The sequence below is a fragment of the Erpetoichthys calabaricus genome, chromosome 10, assembly GCF_900747795.2.
Source record: "Erpetoichthys calabaricus chromosome 10, fErpCal1.3, whole genome shotgun sequence".
Lineage (NCBI taxonomy): Eukaryota > Metazoa > Chordata > Cladistia > Polypteriformes > Polypteridae > Erpetoichthys > Erpetoichthys calabaricus.
Window position 1 is genome coordinate 18062715 of NC_041403.2, and position 21379 is coordinate 18084093.

At 40.5% G+C, this 21379-nt stretch overlaps 1 protein-coding gene across 7 annotated transcripts in view; it reads left to right on the plus strand.

The window, feature by feature from the left end:
- Positions 1-21379, plus strand: part of dnajc6 (DnaJ (Hsp40) homolog, subfamily C, member 6) — a 152696-nt gene that overhangs the window by 86480 nt on the left and 44837 nt on the right. For all 7 annotated transcript variants that reach the window (XM_028810962.2, XM_051932705.1, XM_028810957.2 and 4 more), the window contains 6 exons: positions 261-383; positions 749-882; positions 2637-2831; positions 9464-9581; positions 9695-9774; positions 17204-17397. In XM_028810962.2, coding sequence (XP_028666795.2) covers positions 261-383; positions 749-882; positions 2637-2831; positions 9464-9581; positions 9695-9774; positions 17204-17397 — 844 coding nt within the window. The remainder of the gene's footprint in view (positions 1-260; positions 384-748; positions 883-2636; positions 2832-9463; positions 9582-9694; positions 9775-17203; positions 17398-21379) is intronic.

A 21379-nucleotide genomic window follows, 5' to 3' on the forward strand; every position in this document is an offset into this window, starting at 1 on the left:
TTTCATAAATGGCACCCCTCAGATGATGCCACCCTAGGAGGCCACCTTTGTCGCGTAACAGACTGACCAGCTCTGATTGTGGTGATGCCACTACCATAGTGAATTGGGGAAAAGGAATGGCTGTTGAAACCTTTGTATTATAATGGAACAAAGTTACAGAACACATTTTCTATCTTAGCTGAAAAATGCAGTTTTAATGTCTTAAAAATAAAAATTTCTATCGTTTACACAGAAAACTATTTTTTTTTGTTTATTTATAGGTTTCTGAGTGCAGTTGGCCCTCCAGACAAGCCCCAAGTTTGCACAATCTTTTTGCCGTTTGTAAAAATATGCACAACTGGCTGCAACAGAACCCCAAGAATGTGTGTGTCATTCACTGCATGGTAAGGAGAGTTCCTAGATTTTGTTATTTTTAACATGACAGTTTTGAGCGTTTTTTTGTTGTGTTTATATGTTTATTTTCCTACGTATCTGTAACTTGCTTTGAATAAAAGCATATTCTGAATAAAAAAGTCAAAAGAAGTATATTTAGATGTACTTTTATTAAATGACCATCTTAAAATAGTAACAAGTCAGCTGTGCCAGATTAAATATGATCAATTATATTGCTACACAGTAAAACCTAATGGAACCACCTGTCTTAAGTCCTTAATTTAATCGTGTGAGCCATGTAGAAACTGCAGTGTTACTTGATGCTGTATATCATATTTTTCAATGTTTCTTATTATTTTGCATACCGTTGTCTAAGGATGGCCGGGCTCCTTCAGGTGTTTTGGTCTGTGCAATGTTCTGCTTCTGTCATCTGTTCAACAACCCAATTCCTGCCATACAGCTACTCAATTCTAAGCGACCCGGAGCTGCTTTGTGGTCGTCCCATACAAGGTACTGACTTTTTTGATGAGCACATTTTCAAGTGTTGTCTCCTGAGAACTAACAATTTCATTAGCAAGGAGATTTCTCTTATCCTATACAGGGGTTCCCAAGGTCAGTTCTGGGGTACCCCTGTGGCTGCAGGTTTCCATTTTCACAAATCAATTGGTCAACTTTACTTCCAGCTGATCTAATTATTTAATTTTATCTGTATTCATAAAAATGTGCCTGTATTATATTTACATGTAAAAGAAATTCAGAAATGTGTATTTTTTGCTATAGCTTTGAAAGTTAACTTTCTTTTACCATTTTCTTTTTAATTCACCCTCCTCTGTGTAGGTATATACTTTACTAGGTGGGCTACCTGTATAAAACAGATTATAATCTAAGTAATCAATGTAGACCTCAGCGTTAACGTTTTCAGTGCACCATGCAATGCATATGTCTCTGTTATCAGCCATTTGGTATGAGATCTGTAAAAGCAATGTTGATGTTTGTGATGTGCCATCTGTTGGAATGACAAATGCAATTCATTTTATTACTGAAACTGCTTGTGAAGCGCCATCTTTTGGAATCACAAAGACATAGCACCCGGAGAGACACACAGACAGACACTTATCCTTTTATTAAGGTCGATTGTTTCCAAATACAGTGGTACCTCTGGTCACGACCGTAATTCATTCCAAAACCCTGGACGCGACCTGATTTGGTCGCGATCCGAATATAATTTCCCCATAACATTGTATGTAAATACAATTAATCCGTTCCAGACTGTACGAACTGTATGTAAATATGTATATTTTTTAATCACAAAAATAGTTAATTATACCATAGAATGTAATAGTAAACTAAATGTAAAAACCTTGAACAACAGAGAAAACTAACATTGTAAGAGTTCGTGCTAGACCCTTACGAACCGCTTGCTGTTAACACTTTTTTTACGAGTTTTAAGCACGGGGAAAAAATTAAATGTATAAAATACAACATCTGTCTGTCTGTCCATTTTCCAGGAGAGAACTACTTAATGGATTTAGATTGGGTTTTTTTTCTGTAATTTGGTTGAACATTCCATTGATTTTGCGACTTCTCTCATCACGCTAAGTATCATCGTTCAGTTGCGGCATCGAATTATTCGTGCGAATCCGAGAGACAGGCTGCAGGCAGAGGGAGGGGGAGGTGTGACCTCAGGAGTAGGGAGCCAGGCGGGGCCCTCCTCAGTTACATGCCAGCCTCCGTTCAAGTTGCTCTACCTTTCACCATGTGTTGGAACGCACCTTGCCTCCACTTAGCTAGCAATGCCTATTTGTTCAGCAGACATCATCATCTAGAGATTGTTAAAGAGTAACGTTTGATGTTTGTGAGAGAGAGATCAGAGCTACGTGTGTTTTAGAGGGGAGCTGCTCATTAGCAGAGATATCACGGCCACATGGGGGACGCTGCGCTATCAGAGCTGAACACGATCAGATACAGTGCCAACGTTTGACAGTGGAGCGTACCAGACATACCTTGCCAACTTTTTACAGTTTTGGCAAAGAGATCACAGATGTACAATCTGTTGGAATGACAAATGCAATGCATATGTCTTTGTTATATGCAAATAAAGAAGAAAAATCTCTGGTTGCATACGTATGCAAATTGCTGCATTTGAAAACAGTTTTTATGTGGTTCAGTGATGCTTGTTCAAGAAACATTCCTATTAATGCGGCACTCATTCAAGAAAATGTGAGGTTTCTAACATGGTTTACATGCTGTGTTTCCTTTTCCAGATACATTGGCTATGTATGTAGCATGGTTTCAGAAAAGCCCATATTGCCTCATCGCAAAAATCTTGTTTTAAAATCACTCACCATGTCACCAGTTCCTTGCTTCAATAAACAGAGGAATGGTTGCCGGCCCTTCTGTGATATCCTTATTGGAGAAACAAAAATATTCTCAACAGCCCAAGAGTATGAGAGAATGAGGTATGTAAAATGTGTGATTTTTGTAAATTCTGTTTGTTTCAGTGACTACTGGGTCAGCATAGAAAATGATAATATTTTTTTCTGAAAGGCCGAGTACTTTGAAATATACAAAATGATCAGACTATATCGGTAAAACTGAAATGAATCATTTAATGAGATGGTTACATTAAAACAAAGTGATGAGCTGAAGAGCTGGTAAGCAAGATTTAGTGCTTTTGTTAGCTCTAAAATGCTTCTGTAGAAGCACTCCAATTTTGTGAATAACATTATTGTAAAGTGGTTTTGAGTGACTTGAAAAGTGTTATATAAAATACTATGTCTTCTTATTCTTCTAGATAGCACCTGCACAGCCATTCTAAATAAACAATAATAAACTACACGTGTTATTTTTAATGGATTTTTTCAACATCAGTAAATATTCATAATACAGTATAAAATACACCTATCCATACTCATACAAATCTAATAAGGAGTTTATTAGAAGTGGGGGAAAAAATTGATTCATTTACAAAGCGTGATTCTGAATTATGGAGATTACCAGATTGACAGGCTGATTACAAAATTGATTTTGAAATAAAAACGCAGACATTTCAATCAATGTTTTTAATTACTGCAGACAGTGTGATCATAATACACTCACCGGTCACTTTATTGGGTACACCTTGCTAGTACCAGATTGGATTCCTTTTTACCGTCAGAACTGCCAAAGTTCTTCATGGCACAGATTCAACAAGGTGCTGGTAACATTCCTCAGGGATTTTGGTCCATATTGACATTGGCATGAATAACCCATCTGCTGATGTTTTATAGGTGGTATGAAGGCCAAAAGAAACCTTTGTTGAGGTCTTGTTACATAGGAGTGAACGAGTAATACAGTAGATACATTTTTGCAGTCCCAAAACTGAAGCATTACCAAAATATAACTAGCAAACTGGCAAAGTTTACAGATGGTACTAAACCAGGTAGAATTCCAGCTAATGCATAATGAGACAAGTTATTGCAGATTGCAGACCTGGGAAAAAATGTTGCAGATTAATTTAATGTAAGTAAATGTAAGGTATTGCAAGTAAGAAGTAAAAACATTACATCTGAATGCACACTGGGAGTGGGAAACTTGAAAGGACACCTTATGAAGAAGACCTTAGAGTTGTGGTGGGCTCTTCACTGTTTACATTCAGCTGGTGCTCAAAAGGCTCATAAAATGTTGCATTATATAGCCTGGTGTTTGGAGGTTATGATTAAGCTGTATAACACTTCTGAGGCCTCATCTGGAGTACTGTCTGCAGTTTTGGTTTCAACCGTGTGTTTGATGTTGCCAAGATAAGCTTTAGTGCTCCTCCACTCTAAACTGGAAACAGTGGTTTGACAGTGAATGGTGAGACAGACCTGTTGATCTTTGAGTAAATAAACCACAGGCCAATCATAAGACAACTGCTTTTATGCAATTTTTGTAAAGTATTTTCCCGTTTGACAAAAATCTTTAAGATGACACTGCCTGTCATTTTCTCCTTTTAATTTTCAAAAATATTATTAAAGCTTGAACTGCAGAGTAAGAATAAATGAATGAATGAAGTGCCTTCTCTCATATTCAAATATTAAGCAGGACCTTATTCATACAGACAGCTAGCGATTTATGAGAAGCAGACTGCTGGGCCAATTATCTCTTATTTTAGTCTAGAACATTTAACCTGAAATAAAGTGTGAGCTGTGAACTGTGAATATGCTGACCGGTAGGTTTAGCTAGAGCTATCTACAGACACGACTAGAGTAACCATGTTTAATTTGTAGACAAGAGACAGTATCTTAAAATAGTTAAGGATTTTCCTCATAGTTAGACATGGCCACCCTCACCTTAATATTTATTGTGGACACCTCAGAAGCCGTTCACACACACAAACACAGCAGGAAGATAAAACTAAACTCCACTAGAGGGTTTATTTTAGTTAAAAAAAACTCAAGACATTCCTTCTAATAAAAAAGCACTTCTTCTCACAATAGTTACAAATGCTGACACAAAATGGCTATAGAATGTAAAAGAGTGTTTTCTCCCTAGGCATTTAGAGAGGACATTTTCTAGACAAGTGTCCAAGATTGACTCAGAAATATGTGTCTAATTCTGAGATCAGGCAGTAGCGGTGCCATTTCTGCCATTTGCTGTTATGCAATGTCCTACAGCTAAAGGTTATATAGATAAAAGCTGATGATATGCTTAGGAAACAAAAGAAATATTGGGGAATTATTACAATGAAGATGACTAGAAATATAAATATTCAGTAACTAATTATACAGTACCTAAGTGACTACTGAATTGTAGTGGGCCTTTCAGTCATTGTAATAGCCAAGATCAGTGTGGTATCCATCATAAGGTGCTAACTGATCCTTCCAAAGTTTAATGCATATGAAACACTTGTGCCTTGATGTGTAAGATAATTGTTCAATCTCAGTATTGTTGCATTTGAAAATTCAGCAAAAATTTCAAAGAATTCAACAAAGGAAAAATAAAACTAACAGAAAACACACAAGCACATTCAATTTTTTAAGTGTAATATGACTGTATTTCAGAATTCTTCTAACGACCTTTGCTGCTGCTTGTATTTTGCAAGTGGGAGAAAAGTGGGGCAGAGTAAACTTTTAGAGTACCCCTTATCTGCTTTCCATAAATACATGAATCCATTTTTCTTTGCACATTAAGAAATCTGTTTTCTTTTGCAATAATTCAGAAACTTGAGAAAGCAAATACTTGCTACTAAAATTACATTAATATGATTATTGGGTGAACTGAGTAAATAATAATACCTAACCTTTCTGGAGGACTGAAGGAGTCAACCATAGGATGTATATATTGGATAAAGATCAAAAGATTTCTAATTTTTCCAGTTGTTATTGAAATTTAAGCAGTTCAGTGAATAACCTGAAATGATAAATGATAAAAAGGTTAAGTTGGTAACCTGCCAGAGGGTAAATAAAAGATTACCAAAATCTGAAAATTAATGTAATTTTTAGAGTTATACTTAAAGGATAGGCTAAAAACTTGCTTTTTTGCAGCAATGGAAGCTAATAAATCTTTGAAAGTTGATGCAAACAATTCCTAAAGGTGTCCGACTTGTGTCAATTACTTGCAAACCCTCATTCTGTAGAAAAAGTGTTGGAAAAAACATCATTTGGACAATATACTGTAACACTTTATATTGCTCTCATAATGGCGAGCAAAAGGCAATTAACAAAGCAAGACAGAAAGACCTTTCTAAGCCTTTCTATGCCTTTTAGAGGCTAATGTGGACCCCCAGCTGCTAGTAGCAGTGCACTACCACTACATCCACCCCCGGACTCTTTGGTGCAGTGAAAGTCAATAAGCAGTCCATTGGTGTATTTATTTACCTTGAAAGACAGTCTGCTGTATTAGATGTTTGTTGTGAAATAAAAGAAATGGGGATAAATTATATTAACTAAAAAAACTCTTTGCATTTGCACTGCATAAGAAGTATGGAAGTAAAACAATTGTTGCTTTAGTTACTCTTCACAAGTGTTATTATTAATATCACATCATTGATCTTTCTTCAGTTGTTTTAGTAATATTTTTGAATGTTAAAGAACTGTACCCTCTTTAAATGATACCCAAATTATAACACCAGTTTGTGTCTATACTGTTTTTATATTCATTGCTTGTATAAAAAATGTAATTATTCTAATAAGTTTAATATACTTCCACCCACAAGTCTCCAATGTTCAATATCCATCCATCCATCCTCTTCCGCTTATCTGAGGTCGGGTCGCGGGGGCAGCAGCTTGAGCAGAGATGCCCAGACTTCCCTCTCCTCGGCCACTTCTTCTAGCTCTTCCGGGGGAATCCCAAGGCGTTCCCAGGCCAGCCGGGAGACATAGTCCCTCCAGCGTGTCCTGGGTCTTCCCCGGGGCCTCCTCCCAGTTGGACGTGCCCGGAACACCTCACCAGGGAGACGTCCAGGAGGCATCCTGATCAGATGCCCGAGCCACCTCATCTGATTCCTCTCGATGCGGAGGGAGGAGCAGCGGCTCTACTCTGAGCCCCTTCCGGATGACTGAGCTTCTCACCCTATCTTTAAGGGAAAGCCCAGACACCCTGCAGAGAAAACTCATTTCAGCCGCTTGTATTCGCGATCTCGTTCTTTCGGTCACTACCCATAGCTCATGACCATAGGTGAGGGTAGGAACATAGATCGACTGGTAAATTGAGAGCTGAGCCACCACGACAGACCGATGCAGAGTCCGCATCACTGTGGATGCCGCACCGATCCGCCTGTCGATCTCACGCTCCATTCTTCCCTCACTCGTGAACAAGACCCCGAGATACTTGAACTCCTCCACTTGGGGCAGGATCTCGCTACCAACCCTGAGAGGGCCCTCCACCCTTTTCCGGCTGAGGACCATGGTCTCAGATTTGGAGGTGCTGATTCTCATCCCAGCCGCTTCACACTCAGCTGCGAACCGATCCAGAGAGAGCTGAAGATCACGGCCTGATGAAGCAAACAGGACAACATCATCTGCAAAAAGCAGTGACCCAATCCTGAGTCCACCAAACCGGACCCCCTCAACACCCTGGCTGCGTCTAGAAATTCTGTCCATAAAAGTTATGAACAGAATCGGTGACAAAGGGCAGCCCTGGCAGAGTCCAACTCTCACTGGAAACGGGTTCGACTTACTGCCGGCAATGCGGACCAAGCTCTGGCACCGATCGTACAGGGACCGAACAGCCCTTATCAGGGGGTCCGGTACCCCATACTCTCGGAGCACCCCCCACAGAATTCCCTGAGGGACACGGTCGAACGTCTTTTCCAAGTCCACAAAACACATGTAGACTGGTTGGGCGAACTCCCATGCACCCTGCAGGACCCTGCTAAGGGTGTAGAGCTGGTCTACTGTTCCGCGACCAGGACAAAAACCACACTGTTCCTCCTGAATCCAAGGTTCGACTATCCGACGGACCCTCCTCTCCAGAACCCCTGAATAGACTTTTCCAGGGAGGCTGAGGAGTGTCATCCCTCTGTAGTTGGAACACACCCTCCGATCCCCCTTCTTAAAGAGGGGGACCACCACCCCGGTCTGCCAATCCAGAGGCACTGTCCCTGATGTCCATGCGATGTTGCAGAGACGTGTCAACCAAGACATCCCTACCTTGAGCCTTGAGGAACTCCGGGCGTATCTCATCCACCCCCGGGTCCCTGCCACCAAGGAGTTTTTTGACCACCTCGGTGACCTCAGTCCCAGAGATGGGGGAGCCCACCTCCGAGTCCCCAGGCTCTGCTTCCTCATTGGAAGCCATGTTAGTGGGATTGAGGAGGTCTTCGAAGTACTCCCCCCACCGACCCACAACATCCCGAGTCGAGGTCAGCAGCGCACCATCCCCACCATACACAGTGTTGACACTGCACTGCTTCCCCCTCCTGAGACGCCGGACGGTGGACCAGAATCTCCTCGAAGCCGTCTGAAAGTCGTTCTCCATGGCCTCCCCAAACTCCTCCCATGCCCGAGTTTTTGCCTCAGCAACCACCGAAGCCGCATTCCGCTTGGCCTGCCGGTACCTATCAGCTGCCTCCAGGGTCCCACAGGACAAAAGGGACCGGTAGGACTCCTTCTTCAGCTTGATGGCATCCTTCACCTCTGGTGTCCACACACGGGTTCGGGGATTGCTGCCACGACAGGCACCGACCACCGTACGGCCACAGCTCCGGTCAGCCGCCTCAACAATACAGGCACAGAACATGCCCCATTCGGACTCAATGTCCCCCACCTCCCTCAGGACATGGTCGAAGTTCTGCCGGAGGTGGGAATTGAAGCTACTTCTGACAGGGGGGCTCTGCCAGATGTTCCCAGCAGACCCTCACAACACGTTTGGGCCTACCAGGCCTGACCGGCATCCTCCCCCACCATCAGAGCCAACTCACCACCAGGTGGTCATCAGTTGACAGCTCCGCCCCTCTCTTCACCCGAGTGTCCAAGACATGTGGCCGCAAGTCCGACAACACGACCACAAAGTCGATCATCGAACTGAGGCCTAGGGTGTCCTGGTGCCAAGTGCACATATGAACACCCCTATGCTTGAACATGGTGTTCGTTATGGACAATCCGTGACGAGCACAGAAGTCCAATAACAAAATGTATAATATAAAATATAAAATAAATGTTCAATATCAAAACCTTTAAAACCTCATGGACCTTATAAACTTTAATGGCTCTTCTGCATTACCGCAATAGCACTTGAAAATACTCAAGGGTTGGCATGTTTTGATTTTGATAGACTTTATTAATCCAGGAGAGATGAACCACTGGGGGTCAGAGCACAGGGTCAGCCATTGCACAGCACTCCTGGAAAATTGTCAAGGGCTCAATGGAGTAGGATACCTATGGCAGTAATGGCATTTGAACCAACAATCCTCCAGATACGAGCCACATAGCTACCACTCTGCATTCATAGTAATTCTTAATAATTTCATTTGCTTCACTTTAGTCAAATTGTTGCAACTGAAGTTTTAAAATGTGCCTTTTAGAGGAGTACAAATCCATGTTATGTTTGGAGTAGTGACATCTGCCCTCCTGGATGTGTTTATGACATCTTTTAATTTTGATTAAATATGCATGGTTCTGTTTTTTTAAAGGGAAAACCGAGTACAAGAAGGGAAGGTAGTGATCCCTCTGGGAGTCAGCGTTCATGGAGATGTAGCGGTGTGTGTTTATCACATGAGGTCCACAATAGGAGGGAGGCTGCAGGCAAAGGTGAGGAAGGTATCACGGTGGCATTCAAAAGGTTACCTGTCCAATAAATCTGCAATCCTTTTTGTTTGTAATGAGTCCTTTTCAACTAAAATATGAAATTCTTGTCCTTGCAGTTGACAAATACTCAAATATTCCAGACACAGTTTCACACTGGTTTCATTGTCCCAGGGACTACCATGTTAAAATTTACAAAGTAAGTGTATTTTACCTGTCTGTAAATGTTTCCTTTTTATCTGTTTCCATATGTTTTGTTGGCCATGTTTTCGATTTTTTTTGTTTGTTGTCCTTTTTTGGACAGGGCTGTTAATTGTACAGTATTGAAGTTTCTGTCCTCACTGCTGTAAGTGTAACAGCATACAGTATAAGCAACTGTGACAATCATTTTATATTAAAGGGACATGGATTTGAGTTCACCGAAGAAACTGCTATATGGTACAACACAAGTGTATTTGTTTTTTAAACTGTTTTTTTTTTCTAGTAGGTTGTTCTTGAAAAATGGAAAATAAGCTTGTTGCTATAAAAAGTGTTGATCCCCCTTAGAAGTTTTCATATTTTATTATTATATTACATTGAATCTATTTGGCTTTTATGACATTGATCATCAGAAAAAGACTCTTCAATGTCAAGGTGAAAACAAATCACTGCAAAATGGTCTAAATTAATCACAAATATAAAACACCAAATAATTGTGTACAGTACATAAGTACACACGTACGTAAGTCAATTAGTTAGGAGGTGCACCTTGGGCAGCCATGACAGCCTTGAGTCTGTGTGTACAGATGTCTTTCTCTGTCAGCTTTACACATCTACACTCTGCCATTTCTCCTCATTCTTCTTTGCAAAGCTGCTCAGGCTCTGTCAGGTTGATTGTAAGTGAACTGCCTTTGTCAAGTCCAGACTTAAATTCTCAGTTGGATTGCAATATGGACCCCAGGACATCCACATTCTTGTTTTGAAGCCATCCCTGTGTAGCTCTGGCTTTATGTTTGGTGGTTGTCTTGCTGGAAAAGAACTCTTCACCCAAGGCACAGGTTTCTTGCAGACTCTGTTGGGTATCTCCATATTTTGTGCTATTTACCTTCCAGGGCCTGCTGCAGGGCATCCCCAGAGCCTAATGCTGCCACCCCCATGCTTCACAGTGTGATGATGGGTTGTTTATAATGCGCAGTGTTCAAATATTACATTTAGTCTGCTGGCTTAAAAACTCTATTTTAGTCTCATCATAAAACAGAAACTTGTTCCAGCTGACCTCAGTGTCTCCCATGTGTTTTCTGGTAAACTCTTGTAGGTATGTCATGTGGATTTGTTTTCCTTTTTGTTGCTCTCCCATAAAACTGTGACTGGTGAAGACCCTAAGCAAAGTTGTTATCTGCACAGTCTCTTCAATCTGATCCACTGTAGCTTGTCACTCCTTCAGATTTCTCAGAGGTCTTGTGTTGTTCAGTTTTTGTGGATGGTCTGCTCTAAACTGACTTAAAGCTGTGCCAGACTCTTTCCATTTCTTAATGACTGTTTTACCTAGATCCTCAGTGACTCGGGGGGATATTTTGTGGTCTCTGTCCCCTGACTTGTGCTTTTCACAGAGTTGCTTAGCATGTTCTGTAGTCATCATTGTGTAGGTTAGCCCACCATACAGACTCACCACAAGTTGGCCCTTCCACATGCAGTCAAGTGAAACCCCAGACAGGTGATCCCCACTGAACTGATTCTGGGACTTCTGAAATCAGTGGGCTGCACCACTGGATTTAGGTGTGTCACATTAAAAGTGGGGGTATACTGATGTGCTATATTATTGTATGTTTTATATTTGTAATTAATTTAGACCACTTTGCAGAAATTTGTTTACACGTTGACATTAAAGGGTCTTTTTCTGCTGATCAATGTCAAAAATCCAAATGAATTCCACTGTAATTCAATGTTGTATAACAAGAAAATGTGAAGACTTCCAGGAGGTGTGAATACTTTACTCTATATAGGCACTGTATATTTAACAAAATATTTAATTTAGTTTTTTTTGTAATTCCATGGTTTGGTATCCTGTACTAAATACAACATATGGAGTTTTTCTATAGTGTGCATTTGAAGCAAATAAACATGAATTATTGCAAACGTTATAAAGAACATAATGAAAGCTGAAATGAAAGCAATTTGTATTCTGATTTATATACTGTAGTGTCTTCAGGCTGAGCATAACTGGGCTACATGGGCCATCTGGGGCATATGCACTTGCCACAAAACATCACCCCCAGGCCCCAGGACCCCCAGGGTCCTGACACCACTCCTGTAGACAGGGCTCTCTTAGTCTTCATGTGAACAACATGGAAGTTAATTTTGGATTGTTCATTGTCTAGCTGCTTCCCTTAAACCAATTTATCAAGAGTAAGCTTATCAGGAGCAAAAGGTGCCTAACAACACAAGCAATTGTTAAGTATCTCCGGCTTATGCAAGCCACTCTGCTATGCCAAGGTCGTAATCTAAGGTGAGGTGATTTACTTTGTGCAGGTGCAAAACCAAAAGTATTTTGTTATATAGCCTTCTGAAGCTTTCTCCTAAATTTGCTTGCTATTTACACTCTTTTAAGACTCTCCTGTACTGTACTGTACTTGTAATTTTTTTATTTTTATACTGTATTGAGGATTTGTTCTGTTCTGTGTATTGTATTGTATTGACCCCTTCTTTTTGACACCCACTGCATGCCCAAACTAACTGGAAAGGGGTTTCTTTTTGAACTGCCTTTCCCAAGGTTTCTTCCATTTTTTCCCTCAAGGGTTTTTTTGGGAGTTTTTCCTTGTCTTCTTAGAGAGTCAAGGCTGGGGTGCTGTCAAGAGCCAGGGCCTGTTAAAGCCCACTGCGGTTCTTCTTATGTGAATTTGGGCTATACAAAAATAAATTGTACTAGCCGACGCCCGCCGTAGCATAGGAACGGAAAACGGTGAGAAAGGAATTCAGAAATCAAGAAGAAATAAATACTTCTTGAAAGACGGAATTGTGAATAGATGTTTTGGTGGAGACAACAGATAATGAGTCGAAAGATCCAACCCTAGAAAAAGCTATGTACAACTGACCGTGGCTGAAGACTGGTTGTTGTAGATTAACGCAAATCTTTGCAAACGTTTGTCCTTGGGACTTGTTGATAGTCATGGAGAAGGTGAGTCTGAGTGGGAATTGTGTGCGTTTAAATTTAAAAGGGAGATTGGTGTTGGAAGGAAGGAGAGAGATTCTGGGAATGAAGATTGTTTCAGCGATCAGTTTGCACTCAATAATAGTTGTATGTATTCGCGTAACAATGAGTCTTGTTCCATTGCAAAGACCTTTTGATGGCATAACATTTTGGAGGAGCATAACTATAGCTCCTTCCTTCAGATGAAGGATATGGGGAGGCATGCCAGTTGGTGTGAGGGTGTGTAAAAACTCTTGTGGGTACGTTACTTGATCATTAGGATCGTCACTGACTACTGTATCTACACTCTTGAAGGTCACTTTTTCACCGTGTATAAGATCAAGAACTTTGTTGTTAATGTGTAGAGAATCGTCGTTTGTGATGCTCAGTATTGCTCTTGTAGCAAGTTCTTGGGGAGTCACAGTCGAGAAATTAATATCACTGTAAAGTTGAGCAACTGGGTCTTGTTGTTGTGGTAAACGTTGAGAAGGTAGTTCTGCCATGTCTCTAGTTTTACCTTCCCGAACTTGAAGAAGCCACTGAACAAATTGAGTTTCACTTTCAAGAGCTCTCATATTTTTTGTGAGTTTTAGGACTTTCATTTCGTTCCACAGCCTGTGTTTGTTGATGGAAGAGGCAACAGTGAGGGCTCGAGAACCGCGGAAGATAACAGGCAGTATTTGGCGGAAATCTCCACCGAGAAGAATGGTTTTATTACCGAAAGGTGCATTTTCCTGAGTGAGATCTCGCAGTAGTCTGTCAACAGATTGAAATGCATAACAATGTGTCATTGGTGCTTCATCCCAGAGAACAACAGGAAGAATGTCTCCAAATCTGTCCCAATGTGATGCAATGAAATCTACTGCCCTATGTCGTAGTGAGAGTGCATTGCCTTCGTCAACTGTTTGTGTCAAGAAATAACCCACTGATAGGAACAGGCAGTTGCCGGATCCCGGAATAGAGATGACGTTGTACAAAAACCTGTTGACAGAGAAGATACTGTCGTTCATTTTATAACAAAGGCTTAGGAAACAACCATCGCAGTATAACGAAAATACGAAGGAGTGAAACCAATGCCAATGGCTGACAGAGTACCTTTCTGTAGCAGGCTACAGAAAAGACTTCCAGGCGTACGCATGGCTGAAGTGAAAGGTCATGTAGTCAGGCTAGATATAGGGCGGTGACGTGACACCAATGGGGTCATGAGATAGGAGTGGGGAACGCGGTAGTCTGAAGGAGGAATAGGAATCGAGAAAAGCGGCGTGGGGGTTTATGGGATGCCTCTGGCAGCGTGGAGAAGGGTTTGGAAGAGCAGGAATAGGAATCGAAAAATGCCGTGTCAGCTGCGTGTGGGCAGGACCGGTTTTGAAGAGGAGCCGCAGGCAGTGTGGGGAAGGGTTTGGAAGAGGACGAATAGCAATCGAGAAATGCCAGGTCGGCTGTGTGTGGGCGGGACCACTTTTGAACAGGAAGCAGGACGAACCAGAAGAGAAATATATATAAGAGATTGTACTGAGTAAAAAATCTATTGTCTGTTATTAGCATGGCTGCCGAAATAAACAAAAAGAAATTGGACTAAGAGACACTTGTGGTGCAGACTCTTCCAGTCTGTAGAGAAAGAGCTAAAGCTGCAACCCCATAGTGGAGTACATAAGAGATTGTCTCCCTCAGCTGGATTTACAGAAGCCAGTAATGTGGCTCTGCATGAATCAGGTTAGCCTGGGTGAACAGTAAAGAGAAGACACCAGAAAGCTGAAAACAAATGAAAAGCTGAGAGCATTCCTGCAACCCAGTCTGGGTCATGATCAGTAAAAGATCAGTAACTAGCCTGTGAATGCTGAACATGGTTGGGCAACATTGTCTGTACTTGATAGTGAATGCATGACTGGAGACACAGCATCATGGCAGCATTAAACAGGCACTTAGCAAAAGCAAGAAAACAAAACGGAATAATCGGCTTTGAAACTTGACATACATTTGCTTTGTTTATTTTTTCATACTTTGACTTTAGTAAAAATATTTTATTTATAGTTTACATTTAATGATGGCACATAATGTGAAAATTTCTTTATTTGTGGTAAATGAGATATTGTTAGAAATGTGTTAAGAATTGGTTTATGATTCCTTGTTTTTAGTTTTGGAGGAATATTAGTTTTTATTTTGAGTTGTTATTTTGGTGACATCCTTACATCACTATTTTGTATGCTTTTTATGTGACCATTTTAGAGCTTTGGGTTGCCGTCATGCTACCTGGTTGCCAGCCACATGATGCATGCCTCATGTGAGCAGTGACTTGTGGCGGCTATTATATAAAAGATGAAGGCACCCATGTCATAGTGTCTGAACTATATGGTTCCACTATGCTTAACCCCCACAGCATCATTGGGTCAAATTTGAGCTGGTTTTGTGTTTAAAATCAGGTAGAGCAACCTAAATTTTACCTGTTTAGGATGAAACTTTGTCGCTTATCTTATATTTACCATTAACGAACAGTAAGAAACTTGAAGATGATAGATAGATAGATAGATAGATAGATAGATAGATAGATAGATAGATAGATAGATAGATAGATAGATAGATAGATAGATAGATAGATACACTATAGTCTAAACATACAAAGAAGACCATAACTAGTAAAATAAGAAAAAACAGTGAGAAATATGGAGCTTTGGTAAAAAGCTGCCTCTTGCGCAGTACCCGAAAAGCCAATAATTTGTACAGCTTTTAAAAAGTATTTTCTTTGCCCTGTCTTTTGGGTCAGTTTTGACCCACCATTGACTTTAATGGTTTTTTACCATTGTAATTATGGATTTTTTTTTTTTTAGCACAACCCATAAAAACTTCCTAAATGTCATCTGTTCAGCACAGTTATACAAAGTTCCCCGATTTCAAAAAAGCATTCCAAAATGTCACATTTCCATACATATTTTGAACACTGCCATGTCCATTGGTTCAGTTTTGACCCACCATAGACTTAAATGGATTTTACTCTTCATTTATGGTGGTTTATTTTTTACAACACATAAAAAATCCTAAATGGAATCTTTTCAGCTCAGAAATGTGAAGGGTTTTAATAAAGTACTCTAACTTTACAAAAAGGAACTAATTTTTCAAATGTCACATTTCTAGACAGCTGTTACACATCTTCAGGTCAGTTTTGATCCACTACTGACTTTAATGAATTTTCTGCCTTATTTACGGTGCTTTGTTTGTTCACAACCCACAAAAACATCTAAAATGTTATTTGTTCTAAAATACACAATCACTGGTTGCACAAGGAAATATGATCAATCAAAATAAAACAGGTTTGTGGTGAAAAATGTGATGTCCAGGAGTGTCAGAATTAGGTCAAAGGTGACTCATAATGTGCAGCATTAAGTCAGCACTTGAGGACATTGTGAATTTAAATTATGACAACTGAATGCACTGCTCTTTGTGTGTCAAAGAATGCTGGTGAGCAGAGACAAACAGAAACTGCATGTGATGTAATTATTTTGGTGGGTGGGCCTTGGTGTGTAGGTACATTTCCTTCTATTTATTTATTTCTGTACTCTGTGCTAGTGATAGTGCTACTGCTATATCTACTACTACTTCTAGTACTGCTATAAGTAACTGAAAAGAAAGACCACATGAGAATATAGTGCTCAGTCAAACAAGCAAATAATTCAGGAAATGGCTGTGGCATCCACTTTGTCTGTTGGCTTCGGCTTTGGTTTTGTCTTTAAACTTTGGGTTTGAATTCTGCTCTTTTTCCAAGTGGAATTTGCCTGCTTCCCCCGTGTCTCCACATACACTGACTTTCCTCACACATCTCCAAACATGATAGCTGGTGATTCCAAACTGGCTCTTTGTGAGTGTGATTGCATACTTGAGTGGGCTCTACAATAAACTGGCACCCTGCTCAAAGGTGGTCCTGCCTTGTGCCTGATGTTGCAAGGATGAATGGTACTGAGCGGGTCTGAGAATGTTGTGACATGTCTATTCACTAATATTTTAAAACACCACATTTCTTTGTTGCACAATTTACAATAGGTGACTTTGCCAGGTGAAGGATCACCTGAATGTGGATTTGATTACACTTTGGCAGATGCACTCGTGGTATCCAGTTCCACTTTAGCCCCATATTGCAGCCTTTGTTTTCCCACCACAATCCATTTGACATCAGCAAAGTGAAAACTGGAGCTGGAATATTGGAAGCATAGATGAATGATAAAGGGTTTGCTTGGGTGGCAGAGTGTTTAGATAGCTGTCTTTTGTTAAATGCCCTCTAAGATATTAAGTAGGCATTCTGTTTAAAGATTTCATAAAATTATATATTTCTTAGGAAAATAGCTGTGTAAATAATATTTTAGGTAAATATTGTGTAAAATATATTACAGATATTTTCTGTAAACTGTGAAGGCATCTGTTTTTTCTTATCTGCCTTCTCCTATCATGTCTACCATTTTCTGTTTCCTCTCAGGCCAGATTTGGATGCTTGTGATTCTCCAGAGAAATACTCTCAGCTCTTCCACATTATTCTGGAGATTGAAGTAGAGTCTGGCGACAAACAGATGGATCTTACTCCACCTTGGGAGCAGTTTCCAACAAAAGATCTCAGTCCCAACATCCTCTTCTCCTGTTACCAGGAGCATCAAGATGCCCTAGCTATAGTAGGTAAGAATCAGCCATGAGATTAATTGGTCTGTGATGATCATTAAGCAAAAATATGGAAATATGTTTAGATTATATATAAACATGTAGTGAGCTAAGTGAAGGCTTAAAAAATCATCCTAAATGCTTTATAGCTCAGAAGCCAAAGTCTAATTCTAATTATATTCTTTTTTTAATTGTCCTTATTTAGTTGCGCTAATGAAACACGCAGACCACGGTCCTAAAAATAAAGACAAATACAAAACACTTTAAAGATAAGGAACCATTGATGCTTTTCACGTTTCTAAATAGCTACTCAGAGGATTTGATGATCTTCATGTTTGTCAGCAGCATGTATTTCTCTCTTGTTCTTGCATGCTGTTTTGTCTTCTTATTGTTTCTCATTCTTTGTCATTTAACTGCCAGTTTCCTTGGCACTCAGCAGATGTTGCTGCTCTTCTTTTTCTTCCTGCCATTATTGTGTTTAGCACTTTGTTTTGTGATAACTTTGCTATAAACTCATGAGCATAGGTTATTTGGCCATCCTTTATGCACGTTTAATAAAGTTTGATGTTCAATGATCAATAAATTCAAAAATAGGATGTTTTGTTTAAAGTATGTCATTTGTAGAAGTTAAAGTGAGGCCCCATCTCGAGGTAACACAATAAAAGGCTACATATAAAGAACAGTAAGCTCTCCATCAGATGTTTACACATGCAAGAGCTTACTCTTGATTGTGAATGCTGAACACATACGGTACTGAACAGTTGTCTCAGTTGTTGCCATGCACTTCATTGTCTTTAGTCACTCTTGCATGCCGTATCTGCTCTTCCTTTTTCTATTATGGTACCCTTTCTCACGTAATTGGCCTCTGTGATTTGCGTGGTAGAGGTTGCTGATTTTCTTCTTCTTTCCGCCATGTCACTTGGCTTTCCGATCACTTTGCCATAATAAACCCATGACCATGGCCACCAGCTTTCTGCTACACAAACATTTTTTACTTTATTTTGAGGACATAAGCGTTCAATTAAGAAAAAGATGAAGGTTCTATCCCCAGTAGTTTGCAATTAATCTTGTGACAGATTACCGGGGGTGGGGGGTCACACACCTTGAAAGACAATAAAATTGGAGGATGTATAATGCATGTTTGTCTTTTAATAGTCCTGTGTTTGCATTATTATGGAAATAAATTATCTCGGTGGTACCAGGCACCCCGTGCACCCCATGTGGCTGCAGGTTTTTGTTCAGTATTTATTTTGATTCCTAGCCTAATTAAGCAAGGCATTATTTTTCAGTTTCTATTTGGAATGTACCAAGCATTTATGTAATTTACATGGGGATCATCCATCCATCCATTATCCAACCCGCTATATCCTAACTACAGGGTCTGCTGGAGCCAATCCCAGCCAACACAGGGCGCAAGGCAGGAAACAGACCCCAGGCAGGGCGCCAGCCCACCACAGGGCACACACACACACCCCCCCACACACCAAGCATAATTTAGTGTTTTATTTTAACTTGATTTTAACACATTCATCATTATAATGATTTTCATTCTGCTTTTTCCAGGTGTTCTGGTTCTTTGGTATGTTAATTCCTAATAAGCATGGAGCAGAAATTGGCAAATTAATAGGAAAATAATACAAAAAAGTTAAGCATTTAAAACTTTATCAAAAACACATATTTGTAAGTGGCTCATAATGTAAAAATCTTTCCTAAATCTTGAATAAGAGATGAGAAAAAAAGACGAGCCAATTAAAACCATTTGGAGGTAAAATGACTCACTGATTGAAAAACTGGGTGGGAAAAAAACTACAGCCACAGGGGCACGTCAAGAGCTCGAAATCCACTGAATTAAGAAAAAGAAGACAACATTACATTTTATATTGAGCTTTTCAAGACACTTAAATCGCTATAAATAGAGAGGGGGCGGCATGGTGGCGCAGTGGGTAGCGCTGCTGCCTCGCAGTTGGGAGATCTGGGGACCTGGGTTCGTTCCCGGGCCCTCCCTGCGTGGAGTTTGCATGTTCTCCCCGTGTCTGCGTGGGTTTCCTCTGGGCGCCCCCGGTTTCCTCCCACAGTTCAAAGACATGCAGGTTAGGTGGACTGGCGATTCTAAATTGGCCCTAGTGTGTGCTTGGTGTGTGGGTGTGTTTGTGTGTGTCCTGCGGTGGGTTGGCACCCTGCCTGGGATTGGTTCCCTGCCTTGTGCCCTGTGTTGGCTGGGATTGGCTCCAGCAGACCCCCGTGACCCTGTGTTCGGATTCAGCGGGTTGGAAAATGGATGGATGGATAGAGAGGGGTTTGCTACTTCAACCACCACTAATGTGTAGCATCCATCTGGAGGATGCAACGGCAGGCATTTTGTGCCAGTATGCTCACCACACATTAGTTATTAGGTGGTGAAGGGGCAAGAGACTTAACCAATAAGGGACAGGGGATAATTAGGGGGCCTGAATGAGCAGGCCGTGATGGCCAATTTAGCTGGGACATTGGTATAAACCCTACTCTTTGTGAAAGATGCCAAGGAATCTTTTATGACCACAGAGAGCCAGGACCTCACTTTTGAATCTCATCTAAAGGATGGCACCATTTTTTGCAGCACAGTGTACATGTCACTGCACTGTGGGGATATTGAGATCTGCACACACACCATAGGGTAGGCACCCTATGATGGCCTCGCCAACACCTCAAGCTGTTTTCCCATCCAAGTACTGGCCTGGCTCAAACATGCTGAGATTCAGGTGGATTATCTGTTCTGAACTGCATGTGTTATGGCTGCTGGTTCATGAATTAACACTTTCTTTCTGTAGTACTACAAGCAGTAGAAATCTTTACATGATTTTAACTTGGCAAAAAAACTTCTTTGTGAACAACATCACCACATTCTTGTTTAAAATATTATTTACTTTACACAGTATAATATAATAATGACTATATTCTTTCAATTTCTAGTTTGGTTTTTACACACGTCATGGTATTTTCTTCCCTTTGTAAAGTGAGGGTACAAAAGACACTTTCAAAAATAGCAAAAGCTTCTCTGTGGAAGTCACTTCCTTAGATACACATATGGCTGGGAAGAAGCAGATTACACAGTTGTATCTTTGCTGGCAGCCGAGAAAAGTTTCTTTGCCGATAGCATTACAGTGGGGATAACCAGGTGGTCTTAAGCTAGACGTGTCACATTTTTTATATTCTATTGTTAACATCTCTGAAAGCACAGAACACTCTGGTGTACGCGCTCTGCAGCTGTCATTCATGCAAATTCCGTATTATTTAAACATATGTTTTACAATCACATCATAAAAATCAATGTGATTTTACTTAGGTATGAATTTTTACAGTACAGTGAATAAAATATAACAAAGAAATCTTATACTGTATATAAACGTCTAAGCGTGGAAGTGTCTGTGTCTGTCTGTCCGGCCCGGAAGTGCGAGGCTGCAGCATGAAGGTCAAAGAAAGCGACTCTGTTGCCAAAGTGACACTGGCGAGAAAAGAGAAACTCGCTTAGCCGCTAATACACAAGCAAGGCGAGCACATCGGCAAAACAGAACCGCTGAGGAAAGAGAACCTCACTTAGCCGCTAATGCACAACTGATGCCAATGATTGATTGAAGTGCCAGAATCCATGGTTACTAGGAGGCCGGGCTTACATAGCACTGGCTTACACAGCTAGTATTTTATAAATGCATTATTAAAATATATACTATGACCACCAGGGGCCACCCACGGTGCCCTGTTACCAAATAGATAGATAGATAGATAGATACTTTATTAATCCCAATGGGAAATTCACATTCTTCAGCAGCAGCATACTGATACAATAAATAATATTAAATTAAAGAATGATAATAATACAGGTGAAAAAACAGACAATAAATAGACCTCACCCACAGACAGGTTCCAGTTCAACTAAATAATGATTTATTATTAACAGTACATTTGTAGGCTTTTTAATCAACCAAACAATGGACCAAACAACAAACCCAACATGTACTTCTGT